This window comes from Rhinolophus sinicus, linkage group LG05, assembly GCF_036562045.2.
Source record: "Rhinolophus sinicus isolate RSC01 linkage group LG05, ASM3656204v1, whole genome shotgun sequence".
Taxonomy (NCBI): Eukaryota; Metazoa; Chordata; class Mammalia; order Chiroptera; family Rhinolophidae; genus Rhinolophus; species Rhinolophus sinicus.
In genome coordinates this window covers 139392983-139407197 of record NC_133755.1, presented here as the reverse complement: position 1 = coordinate 139407197, position 14215 = coordinate 139392983, and the positions used below count along the sequence as shown (strand labels likewise).

The following is a 14215-nucleotide window of genomic DNA, read 5'->3' as shown; positions in this document are numbered from 1 at the left end:
TCCTGTTAACTGTATAAGCACCAATCCCCAAACTCTCTGGCCACAGTCTTGTTTCTGAGAGGAACTTTTTCTCATCTCCTTTCCACATCCTCTGTGGTAAAATCTTTACTGGTACTATCACCATTACCACCACTGCCTCCCATCCTAGGTAATTAGGGCATAATATTATTTCCTTTTATGAATAAGAGAAGTTAAAATATTTAGCTCTACGTCTTACTAGAAGTCCGCCAGTGACAGAATAAGATATGACTCTAACATTACAAAACTTCAGTCCAATCCGTTTTCTACTATCCTAAGTCTCAAATAAATGGATATACCTGTATTTCAGTTCTGAAATATTCTCATTCATCTTTCTGAACCTATTTTCCATTTTATCTTGTTAATGGAGTTAATGTTTACTTTCTTCATTTGTAGTCTTATTTGAAATGGCTATCAATTTTATTTTTTTTATCCTTAAGATTATTAATACTAATATCCAAATAGGTGAATCGGAAGAGATTATAAACAATTTGCAAAAGAATGGTCACAAATACAGGCATACCTTGAAGATAGTATAGGTTTGGTTCCGGACCACCGAAATAAAGTGAGTTGTAATCTTTTTGCTGATGGAGGGTCTTGCCTTTAATTTGTAAAAAATGCAACATTTATGAAGCGCAATAAAGTGAAGCGCAATAAATGAGGTATGCCTTTATATAGGTTGAAAAACCTTCAACCTCACTAGTAATCCAAAAGAATAAAATTTAAACAAAGATAAATAATATTTTGTTTATGAAATAAAGGAAAAACAAAGATAAATAATATTTTGTTTATGAAATAAAGGAAAAAACAATCATGGGTCTTAGGTAAGGAGAAATAAGACTTTCATACATAGTGGTGACAGTAGAAGTTGGGAGAATTCTTTTGGAAAGCAATTTCACAACACATAACAAAAGATTAAAAAATTTTATATTCTTAGACCTACTTCTGGGAATTCATCTTAAGAAAATAATGAAAAGCACTCAAAGTTTTATGCACAGATATTCAGCACATTACAAAAAGCATTTTACTGCAGTTTAATATATACATCATCACATTTTTAACAGTGAAAACTGGAACCAACTTGAAATCTAAATGATACAAGGAACTTTTACATAAATTATGATATCTTCATTCAGAGTACTAAAATCATTTAAAAAGGTTAATAAAGAGTTTCTAATATTGAAGTAACTTAGTTACTAGGAACTATAGTGAAACTAAAAGTATTTACTTTAAATTCTATTCCATAGACTGGTGTAGAGAAAATTCTGGGTGAAAGGAGAACAAAGAGAGGAAATCTCATTGAGAAGCCCCAAATAAGACCAGCAAGGGAGCAAGCAGGCCAGGAATCTCAGAGAAAAAGGGAGGAAAACAGGACAAAAGGATTCACACAAACCACTGAAAGACTGAGAAGTCAAGAGAAATACCATAAATGGGCGCTAAGAGCAAAACTGTGTAAGTAAAATGGGACGATACAACAAATGAGACTGAGACCATCTTCACCGATAAGGAGTCTACAGGTGGGTTCTGTGATACACTAAATGTAGTATACAATAGAAACTTCCAGAAATAATATACTTTGATTATAACATTGCTACAACTATTTAAAAATGGGGAGGGAGGGATAGTAGGATTAATATTTGTTCTATATCCCAGCAGAGTTATAGTGATAAATATGAGACTTAGGTAAACTGAATTCATGTGCCATCTCCTTTATGTCTCGTAGATAACACCAGTGTAAGACTGAAGGTTTGCTCCCTGGTACTTTGCAAATGAGGGAAGGTAACACAGAGTTCTCATAGCCTGACATTCCATGTACCTGAGTGAAAGAAAACTCTTTCTCATTATCTGAACGGAATCACTTTCTGAAGTTAGACAAGAACTTTCTATGAGAAAATTATAAAACTTTTAAATTAACAAGCTATACTTGCTTAATACTTGGGGGTGAAAAAAAGAGAGACTGCTAAAACTGAAGTTGATTAACTAGTTTATTAATTTAAGTTCAAACAAATTGCTCTCAGTTCTAAGATTATTATAAGGGAGACAGACCACAATTTTCTTAGTTTTGCAACTGGCCACTCCCTCTATTCCAGGTTGCCTAATATAGCATAGCCCGGCACTCATTTTTTTGTCTTTAATTCACAAAATACTTTCAACCTGTATTCTAACCCATCCACCCTCCTAATGGGAGAGGCAAAAAACACAAGTTATTAAAAAAACAAAAGAAGTCCATTTCTGAACCCAGGTCTAAAACCAACTGAATAATTTTAAATGCTTATTCTTTTCTGTAGGATAATTTAAGAAGGAAAGTAGGTACCAGCATAAGCTTAATCGGACTTTTTCCCCCTTTTGTTTTAAAGGAGATTTAAGCTATCTAAATTATTGCTTAAGGCCCTTCTAAAGTCTAAGAAAACAAGCAAAGTCTTTAAATCTGTTTTATTGTAAGCTAAAATATAATAAATTCATGATGCAATAAAGTTGACTGATTTTAATGTGCTCCATATATATTTACATGGGATCCCTTATACAATTAATGGGTTCAATGCACTTACAACCTTTTTATTTCAGTGAAGTCTTTTAGGTGATTTTAGAGGTGTAGTCTTAGTTGTGATGTTTTGCACACAATGATAACCTTGCAGAGGTGAAATAATTATCTAATAAATGACAATCGTTTTATAACTAGTTTCTAAGAATATATTGTGATAAATAATTAAACCTCTAAAGTAATTTTTACAGTAAGTCTGTTTGCATTGCTCACTAAACATTACAAGAGTAGCCTTCCAACATGAGAATAATATAAATTATGATACAACCAATCAATAGATATTACATAGCTTTCAAAACTGTTAAGCTTTGAGACTATACTGAAAAACGCTTATGATAAAATATTGAATAAAAAAGTGAGATGCAAAATTTTCAATTTAGAAAGATTAAGCTCTGTAATACAAACATGAATAGGAAAGAAGACTTGGAGGGATAAAGACCACAATGCTGAGAGTAGACATTTTAGTTTAGTGGGATTGTAGGTAAACTTTTTCTTCTCTTTCCTAAATGTTTAAAATTTGTTTATATTACTTTTTAATGAAAATAACTGTTACTAAAAAGCATCAGTGAAAACATAATATTGTCTTAACTTTTTTTGTCTAATGGTTAATGGTTAATGGAAGTTAATGGTTAATAGGACAGAAAAATTTGTTTAGAACTTTAAAAAAATTCTACCATAAGAAATAAAAGAAGGAGGTATTAGAATTCTAACTGCAAAAAAAATTTAAAAAGAGACAATATTGCTGATGTCTAAAATGATTATTAAATCTATTGTAAAAATAATTCAGTTTTCTTTTTCAATTATTCTTTTGGGAAAGAAACATCAGCACAAGTGATTAATTCATAAAGACGATGACTACTACCACAGGCATTAAAAACATTCTCATTTACTTTGCTCATCCACCCCTACCAAAAAAACTCTTTAAAGCAGATGATCAGTGTGTCTGTCAATTTATATAGATTATAGGAAAAGAAAAGATTATAGGAAAGGCACTACCAAACATGGACAAATCTGATAAAAGTGACAGGGACCTATGATCTGTGGAACTTTCAACAAGGGCATTACAAAGACCATATTCTTTTAGAGGGGATTCTCAGCCTTGCATATACATTTTCTTATGTCCTGCTATTGATAGGACGTAATTATTTTACACAATAAATTTGTGGCCATTCTATTTCCTGATGCCCTTCGGTGATTAATAGAATACTTTTCAGTGGTACGATCTAAGAAACAGAGTAAGGTCAACAAGTGTATACAATAAAAAAAAATGCAACCTCTTAATCTATCCTGTTATTTACTAACTTCAATGGAAATCTGTGTATAATGGATATTTAGTAATAAATGTTCATTATCAAGTACAACAGAGAGAATATTCTATTTTTAAGACCACAGAATATTTTTAGTACTCAGAAATCATAACAGATTTAGAATGACAGCTAAAAATTATTTACCTTCCCATTTATATATTTATAGATGTGTATAAGAAAACACACTACCCTTTTTAAAGGAACCCAGATTAACAAATTTAAAAAGTTAGATGATACAATAGATTATCTCACATACACACAAACACTTCTAACAAAGCCAAACCTGAAACTGTTAAGTCTAATCATCTTACCATATGTGGCAAAAGTTCTTCTTTGCTGTTCAAACATAAAATCATTGATATGAGCTGGTTCAGCATATCCAGAAAGCATATTTCTAGGGGCAGCCATTTGCTGTGTCCTAAAGGGATTTTCTGGTCCAAACTGCAGTGTTGTAAGAAAAAAAAGAGGGGGGGGGGGAGAAAAACTTAAAATTCTGAATGTGTAAGGCTAAAATTACTAGAATAATATACAACATACAATATATTTTCAACTCTAAATCATCAGGGTCTATTGACCTATTTGGGAACACACTCACTTCACTTAGCTCAGTACAATTGGATGATGGCTGATTAGGACTGCTTATCAGCCCCTAGGACAGAAGGAGGGGAATGTATAATAGCTCACCCCAGTCTACAGGTGGTTATTTAAATTTAAGTTTATCTAAATATTCAGTTCTTCAGTCACATTAACCACATTTCAAGAGCTCAATAACCACCTATGGTTATTGGCTACTATACTGCCATCATGGGAGGAAGCGCTACTTGACAGTGTTGCTCTAGATAATTGAGACTTACTATAGTTTGGTCTAAACAATGATTTGGGGAATTTTGGGTGACTTATACTGATAATGGTACCATGATGTAATTAAAAAATATATATTTTTCCTCTACTTTCTTCAAAGGTGGAGACCTAGAATCCTCAATACTTACCATAGTGCCTGGCATATAGAAAGCAGTAAGCAGTATTGAAGAAAAGATTAATCAGAATCCTATGGGGGGCAAAAGATAGTAAAATAGACAATAAAAGTAAAGTGCTTGAAAAAGTCCGTAGGAAAAGACATTATAAATGTAAATAAAATTTCTCCACTCTGAAATGTCACACTGTAAGTCCTACACAAAATAGCACCATTATTATCTATTGTTTACTATGCTTTGAGCTTCTAGAATGGCTTTCCAAATGTTATTGCATTTGTACAAAAATCCTGGAAAGTTAAAAAAGAGAGGTATTTATTTTCTTTCATGTGCTAGAAATGAAGAAAAAAGCCGAAGATGAGGTATTTTACCTGCTTTAGAGTCAATAGTTTTATTAACTTGTAGAATCAAGGCTAGAATAAATCCTAATCTAGCATTCTATTACGTAATATTCCTTAAATTATACAGTCATAGACTCTAACTTTTAAAAAAATTGGGTAAAAAAGCACCTAGAATATATTCTGTCAAGTGCTATTAACTTAATGCTTTTATTAAAAGTATTGGGAAAATCCAACTCCTTTCTTTTTTGTTTTAAAATAAAAAATAAAATGAACTTCTCACTTTGGAAATAGTGGAATTAGACTGAATATTTTTATTTGAACTCTGGAAGGTCTGCTGTCATGATGAAACATTTTGACATTAGAACATCTTATGTCACTACCATTAGAAACCACCTTTTCTATGATAGGTTTCCAGAGCCTAAATATAAATTATTGATCTTCTCTTAACCAGAATGTTGCCATCTCTAAATATCTACATTATATTATGCACTAAAATCTGAATTTAAATTATGTTAGATTTACCTTAAAGTTTTTTCTGCTTTAGAAGAAAATAAATTACAAAATTTCTTTTTTTTGAGAGCTTCCATTTCTATCTTTTAAATAAATTCAATCTTAAAAAATCTGATTTATATATAAGGCTTTTATTACTATTTATTCTAAATTATAATAAAGGATAGTACAAGACTTTGCAGCCCATATTAGTTCTTCCTTTGCTGATGGGTGGAAACAAAGGGGAAAAATCTAGTTTGCTGAATGCTGGAATTTACAGTTAACTTCATTCAGTCATCAAATTTATTACAAAACGAGAAACACCTATAAAATTAAAGATAATAAAATGATGTAAAAGTTTCCTAGATGCTCTGCCTGCTATAGTCAGCTACCATTGGCAAAGCAGCATGTGATTATTTCTGGGGAGAAAAAAAAATCCAAAATGATAAAAATCCCCATTGTTCTCATTGTTACTCCTATCATGTCTAATAAATTACCAATTGTGCTTTTAATTTCCAATTTAAAAAAGGAAAACACAATCTCCATCGTCTTGTCTTATTAAGATTTTACAAAAAGAGAACAATTCTCCAATAGGCCACACATATCAAACTGGCTCCATCTTTTAAAGAAAAATTCTCAGTGTTAAAGAACTTTGATTTCTATATAAATACAGATCCATATATTACAGTTAAGTATATGTCACATGTGTTGCTATTCTTAACTCAGTCTAAAAATTTAAATATGCTTATGTTGTATACATATTTAAGCTGAGACAACAGAAAAAAATCTCCTAATGATATAGGAAGCTGCCTGGGGGAGGATCCATCTGTATGTCTGGCTCACCTAACTGCCTGCTTACTGGCAGTTATCGAAGCTGACCTTAAAGACATTATGAAATGTCAACAGACAAAGGCAGAGAATGTGATTTAGTAGGACTCAGCTCTTCCCAATTGCCCAAAAAGTGTCTCCCAGATGTTTCTGGTCTCTGTGAATATGCACCTCTTTTAATTCTGGGTTAACCATTAAAAACAAAACAAAGCATATAAAAAACACACAAAACTAATTTCTAAATACTCTTTTCAACTTCTGGTAGTTAACTAAGTTCAAGCATAAATTTGTATTCAAATGATTAAAAAATATATATTCAAGTTAATTAGGTATGAGTATTTAACAGTTTTTAGCTAAGACAATATTAAAGTACAATTACAATTGTAATCTTTCATATAAAAATATACACATTTAAGTATTAATTCAAATCACTACACCCAAAAGAATACATGATTTTCCTGGGAGAGGTATCTTTAAATCTTTCACTTGAGTGAAGTAAAGATTTTATTAGAGTTGGAAGAAAAGTATTTTTAATTTGTGAAGGCACTGGTTGATAAATCTAAGAGATCTGCATATTATGAGGCAGTGATTCTCTAAATTCTTCAGTAGGTACAATATTTGAGGATCAATGTCTTAGCAGTATATCATAGCATTACAGGAATTAAGAAAATTTATACTAGTGAAAACTGATGAGTATATGAAATCATAATCGTAAGTTCTCATAGAAAAATAAAACCCAAGTTAATTGAACTAATAATCACACTTAAGATTGTTGTTAAATTTTTCATTAATTTTTATTGCAGTCATCAATGTTTAAAATATTCATAAACAAATTTTAAGGTGAGAAGAGTCTGTTGATTAACTGTTTTCTACAAATTTAGAAAAGATCACCACAATGCAATTTTACTGATTGAATACCTCAATCTTGTAAGACATAAGCACAATTTAAATATTATTAGTATAAGAATATTTTATTAGGGCTGGTTCTATAAGCTTGGGCTTTAGCTCCCTCATCTATAAAATAAAAGAGCTGAGCAATATGATTTTTAAAGTTCATTCTAACATTTACAGGCACCCACACAGCCAAATTTTTAACAGTAACTGTCATTTTTTTCCCTATTAAATAACTTTTACATTTTTTCTGTTCCTAAAAGTACTATTATTTTAAGTCTGAAAATTTCCCTGAAGCTTATGGGTTTAATATGAGTCTAGAGAAGCTAATAAATGCACTTTTCTCTAAGTAGATAAAAAAAAGGATTGAGTGAAATGAAGAAAATGATTAGACTAAAACAATGGCTACTGTCTTCAAGTTCTATCTATAAATTTGAGAAAGCTTATCTAGATAACTAGGTAGGTACTTTAGGAAAAGTCCATGTAAGGGAGAAGCGGTATTTTATAAAATAAAGCCAATTCAGTTAATTTACTGACCTAGCAGAATCAAAGGCATAGGGGTATACCCTGCAAACCCCACAATGGCCTTCAAACTGGTCTTCCAGTTACAGAGCAATTGTTAAGTGATCAGGACTCAAATCTGCAAATCTGCGTATGTCACTTGCTGGTTGTATAATCTGAGACTTGGTTTCCTTGCTATAAAACAGGGATTAGGTTCATAGGGTTGTAGTGAAGACTAAAGGAGGTAAGTTATATGAATATATAAATCCCTCAGCATGGTACCTGGTATAAAGTAATAAATGGTAGTTTTATCTCATTAGCTTCTATCCCTGTTCTTTTCCATCATGCAAACCCTTACCAAATGAACCCTTCCACAAGTTCAGCTTTAATTATGCCACTTCATTAAAAAATCTTAGAACTCTATTTATCATCTATTAAATTAAGACAAACTCTTACCTTGGCCCCCTGAGAGCGCTGTGCAGTATTACATAAACTATCATTCTAGTCTTATGTCCCTGTTCTCCCCTACTGATAACGATTAAAACACTCCTGTTCTTTAGATCTTTTATGATTTGGCTCATGCGGTTCTCTTCTGCCTGGAATCTTTCCTCATAAAAGCTTCCCTAGCCATCAATGCTAATAATAGTAATATAAATAACTATTTATTAAATGCTTACTCTGTGCCAGTTTCCTAAGCATATCATACATTATCTCATTTATCCATATAACTCAGTCAAGTAGAAACTATCTTCATTTTACCTGTGAGAAACTTAAGATAATCCAAAATCACACAAGACGTAAAAAGAGGTCTCTTTAATTCTAAATCTCAGGTTCTTAACCTGGATTGTATTGCTTACTTTAAATACCATTTCTTTCATGGAACTTTTTCTAATCTTTACAATCAGATGCAATCTCTCCTTAAATCTGAATAGTACTTTAGAAGCACTATTGGAAATAGTCTGCTTTCTTTTTAAAAAATATACGTAGCATATCATCTCTGATAAACACTAGCTTGAGGAGAGGGGTTATCTTGTTTCTAACAGTGGATTCTCAAATATTGGAAGTTGAATTTCATCTAGCAAAGTTCCTCATGACACCTTTCCAGACTTTGCCCAGTTATACAGACCCTAGTCATAAAATTCAAAGTTAACAATATGTTATGTCACAGACAATTCATTTGGCAACCAGGAAAAATTGTAATTTTTCACTTTTCAGTCTCATCATACTTTTCTTAAAATTGTTGATGAGCATTGAGGTGTTTCTAACATAAACTAATGTGTGTATTTAATGTGACACTTCCTAACATGAAAAAAGCCTAGAATATTAAAGGATTGATAATTCCACAAAGAGAACAGGCCTACTGCCTTGTCATATCACCACAAAAAAATCTTGACATTTTAAATTTTCTTGGATTTTTGAAAACTAATTACATAACAGTATTATTAGTTACACATAGGACCTAAAAATTTAAGAAAAACAAACTTTATAGAAAATACATACACTGACATAGGAATGTTACACACATTACTTCCAAATCTTCTCATTTTCTGAATTCAGTGGCCCTATTTCATTGAAGTACTTTTCATTTAAAAAAATCATAAAGCATATATGTAATACGTAACCTCTCTTCAATGTGCTGGCTAAAATGGTGCCAAAGAATACAGGGCTGCCTGTAGTTCAACAGAATAGAAGGATTTAAGAAATAATGAAATAAAATGTAAAATGTACCACATTTCGGAGCATAAGAATGAGATTTTTCTTACACCTAGAGAATGGCTAGGGCACTGTCTAAATACTAGCACTGACATCGTTGGCTGTGTTACACATTTCAATTGCCATATTTTAAGTGACTACAGAATTCTAAGTAGGCAAATTATGTGAAACAGCTTTATGACTCTGCTTTATCAAAAAAACCCAAAAAAACAAAAAACAAAACAAAACTCAATGACTATACACTAAGAAATAAAAAAGATTAAAAAGTACCTCTTTCTCCACCAAGATGCAGTAAGATTTGGTTCCTCACCTCTATCTTTAAAGTGCTTCTTAAAGATCCAGCTACTAAAGGCCTTTTTTTGTTTTATAGTTGACCATTTTCTGACATCTCTATTTTGTCAATCAAGCATTCTTTTTGCTTTTTAAAAGGCAAAATATCTAGAAATTTAATCTTTTCTACAAATGTTCTTAAATGGACTATTTTCACTGTTAATGTGTTTTTTTTATTTTTTCATTCCTCACCTTCTTTAATGCTTTCATTACCATTTATCATTACCATCATGTGGAAAAAAGAATCCATCAGATATCTTACTCAGAGCAGGCAGTAAACACTGTGACTACTTCCCAGCAGTGACTCAGTCTGGCAGCATTTGTAGCCAGATGTTTTGTAATATACTGTGCATTGATGATGTTAACACACCAAATTCTTTTTCCCTTATGGTTAATTTGTAATACTCTCATCAATACTGAGAGGAAGATGTTACCTAAGTTCACATCTCAGAATCAGATATTTTGAGATTTCCTTTTTCAAAAGACATAATTCTGTGCTATCAGGTTAAGTTGTATGTTGGTAGATAAAAATCAGTGGATTTTTAAAAGTATTCGCACAAAAGCATACACACTATTTAAACTTTTGGAGAACAGAAGGACATGTTTTCTTTTTCTTTCTCGATTGAGATACAGTTGATAGATACTAGTATATATTTTCTAAAAGTTTAAATAGTATACTTTCGTGAGAAAACTGAACAATTCACCGTTTACCTCCCTATGTGTAATTTAAAGACTTGAGCAAAAGGTAGCTTGTTAAATATAGTAAGTTTTCTCACCTCAGGAGCAAACATTGTCTCATAGGTAGGATTATACTGAACCTCTTTGACAGCAGGGTCAAGGTGAACGCCCGTCTCCAAATCTTCCTAAAAGAAAACCAAATGAACATTAAAGATCTGACAAGTAACTGTTTTATTTTAAAATTACATTAAGGTCACACTAGCCATGTTAACACCAATTTTATGGTTATTACATTAGTGCCATAATTAATAATTCTAATAATCAAAGACTAAGAAAAGTAATGTATATAGATAGAGAGATCAGAACGCATAACAATTTTTTCCTTTCAAAATACTGACTGTATCCCTTCTGAACAAATTTAAAATTTCTAAGTAAGTTAATATTACTCAAAGGCTTAAATTAAGGGAGTCCAGCCCCTCTTTTTTTCTTAACTCAAAAGACCTAATCTGGTTCCAAATTCAGGAGAAGCACGCTTTCTTTATTCAGCAAACCTTATTAGATGTATACCCCACGGCACTGCTTAGGGACTGCAGAGGAACAGGAAGTGGCAGGGCCCGTCGTCTACAGCCTCACTCCACACAGGAGCCAGTGTGACTCTTAAAATATTCGTCAGATTGTGTTACTCCTTTGCTCTACACCTTCCCGTAGCTTCTCCACTTAGCATAAAAGCCTAACAAAGGCTCACAAGACTCATTATAAGTTCTAAGGGAGTATGGTGTTCCCATTTTTTGTCTTTCTGTACAAAACATGTTTTCATACAGGTTTAATTTCCATATTTAACATGTTATAAATATCTTCAATTCAATGAAGACATTCAAGTTATAGTTTGAAATTTATAAGGAAGTTACACATGATCTCTGAATTATGTTTCAGTCAAACTGGAATCACAAAATCACTGTTATAAAATGAGGTATTCGAATCTAAGTGCTTGAGAATTTACCCTCCACGATGCCCGTCCTCCCATCCGCTCCACCCCGGCTTCTGTCTTCATCGAGCCATGTGTCTGTGCTCACTTCACTCCAGCCTCACTGGCTCATTGCATTTCACCAAAGGACATTCCTGCCTCAGGACTTGGGACTTACTGTTCCCTCTTCTTGGATTGTTCTTTTTTTCCTGAATAGCCACAGAATTGTTCTTTCAGGTCTCTGCTCATTTTTCCGACTCTCTCCTTACCTTCCTTTCATTACCTCCCTTATACGAGTATTTACCATCATCTGACATACATATTTATTGTCTACCTCCCTCCACTAAAATATAAGCTACACGAGTTGGATTTTGTATACACAGAGGTGTCCTCAATTGCTAGAACTATCCCTATCATATCACCATCTTTATTCTGTTGGCCTCTTGTTGATGGTAGGATACATCTGTCAACACAATGCAAAGTAATATTGCAAAATTTGCAAAGCAGGTGGGATATCATGATGTTGAAGAAACAATGCCATTGACAAATGATCTGGTAGAGTTAGACCAGCTAATGACCCAAGATTAGAAAACTGACAAGAAAAATAATACAACAGGCACACAGTTATTGTTCCAAAATTTTACGTCTTTTAAAACACCCTTCACAAAACAGGCAACTTCTCTATTTCTCAAAGATAAGAGTTCTTCAGGTATGACTCCCTTAAACTTCCTTCCTAACTAGTTTCAAAATTGTCCGTATCTTTACCTTATCTCATCGTGACTTCTATTTCCACCCCAAATTTTTATCTGCAGCCTTGACCACGCTCCGGGCCTCTGGATCCATACATCTAACTGCCCACTGAATTTTATTAATGGATGTTCCACCGTGTGACTCTTTGCTATGTCCACAGAAGGTATCATTCTCCATGACTCCACGACTTCACTCACTAACAAATCAGGCACCAAGTCTTACTGATTCTACCTCTGAACTATTTTCTCCAGTGACTCCACTCCCACCCTCCCTTCTCTCCATCCGGGTCACCACTATCCTAGTTCAGCGTGTCCTCGTATCCTGCCTGGTTGATTATAATACCTTCTTATCTGGTTTACTGTATCTCCACTTTTGCCATATTAGACTAATTGCTGATTTTTAAAACTATCAAGCACTTTCATGCCTTCTGTGCTGCTGGCAATGTTACTATCTTGTTCCTTATGCATTTCCTTTTATTATCTGATAATATGTCATCTTCTTACTTCCCCTGATATCTTCCCCCCTCCTGGCTCAGGCAAACTGTTTTTTTATCCATAGTCCTCAGAAATGTTTTACATAACTCCTTACAGCACTTGGGATATTATATTATTTGTTGCACATGACCTTTACTTACATTTTATATCTTTACTGCCTAGCAGACTGCAGGGCACTCAGCACATGTTCAACAAACATTTGTTAAATTAAATTGCAGAAAAATCAAATCCATAGAGAAATTAAATAGAATGCAGTCTGACCAAAATCACTGAATTTGGTAATTATGTCACAAAAAAGCCTTTGCCAGAACAATTTTGGTTGTGGGGTGGAGTATGGGAAGCCAGTTGCAAAGGACAGCGGTATAAACTAAGGATTTAGGAAAACAAGACAGTAATAATTTTTACTCTTTCTAGATATTTGGTGATAAAGAAAAGAAGAAGAGATGTGGTGCCAGACTGTAGGATTTTCAGGGTGAAATTCAGTTTGCTTTTTTTCCCATCTGGAAGAAAAGACGAGGTCCAAGATTTAGTCACTCATCATAGGCTAAAGGAAAGGAGCTAGTAGGGAGAAACACGTGAAAAGGACGGCATAATCAAAGGTATGGTTATCCTGGAAGAGAGGGGAGGGGAGAACCCTGCACACAGTTGGAAGATGAGCCTTTGAAAAGAGAAAGAGCTCTTCTCTGAGACGAAATAAAGATGACAAAGATAAGACCAGGTGATGGGTGACAGGCCTGTGGGAGATGTTGGGATCACACTTATAACCGATCATTTTCTTTTCTTTGTGTAGTTAGGGGCACAGTCATCTTCACAAAGCAAGTGTGGTAACTATAGATTCATTTGTTCAATCAGTAAATACTGATTGTGTGCCTACTATGTGCCAGGCACTGGTTCTAGGCCTACAGACATAGACAAAGGTCCCTGCCCTTGTGGAGCTTATATTCTAGTGGGGGAGACAGACAATAACTAATATAACAAATAAGTGAATTATACAGTTTGCTAGAAGAAGGCAAGTACTATAAAAAAAAGTACTTAACAGCATTAGTGCTGGGACCAAGGTAAACATGTTATTTCATCTAATCCTTACGATACTTCTGTGAGGTATTAGCAAGATTAAGTCACTTACCCAAGGTACTGATAGAATAAATGAGAAGGAAAAGAATTTAAAGTAACCACAATGAACTATGTTACAGAAACCCAATTAACAACAACCAAGAAAACAGCTGACAGAGAATCAGTCAGGGTTCTTAGTTGCAAGCAACTGAACCCCTCATGGGCTGATTAAACAGTATCCAATCCTTCTGAGTTTCTCCTACCATTGCCAAGAAGGGTGGAGGATCAGCTTAGGGAGATAGGCAGAAATAAAGGTTGAGTACCCAGGTGGCATCACAACTCTAA

At 33.4% G+C, this 14215-nt stretch overlaps 1 protein-coding gene across 2 annotated transcripts in view; it reads right to left on the bottom strand.

Annotated features, from left to right (window-relative positions):
- Nucleotides 1-14215, bottom strand: part of CDC40 (cell division cycle 40) — a 41858-nt gene that overhangs the window by 22517 nt on the left and 5126 nt on the right. Inside the window, exons 1-3 of one of the 2 annotated variants that reach the window (XM_019735042.2) lie at nt 10708-10794; nt 4857-4915; nt 4179-4308 (exon numbers count right to left, since the gene is read on the bottom strand). In XM_019735042.2, the coding sequence (XP_019590601.1) occupies nt 4179-4308; nt 4857-4871 (145 nt within the window). In that variant the 5' untranslated portion in view covers nt 4872-4915; nt 10708-10794. Of the gene's footprint in view, nt 1-4178; nt 4309-4856; nt 4916-10707; nt 10795-14215 lie in introns of those variants that run through there. The other variant, XM_019735041.2, reaches the window with a different exon arrangement.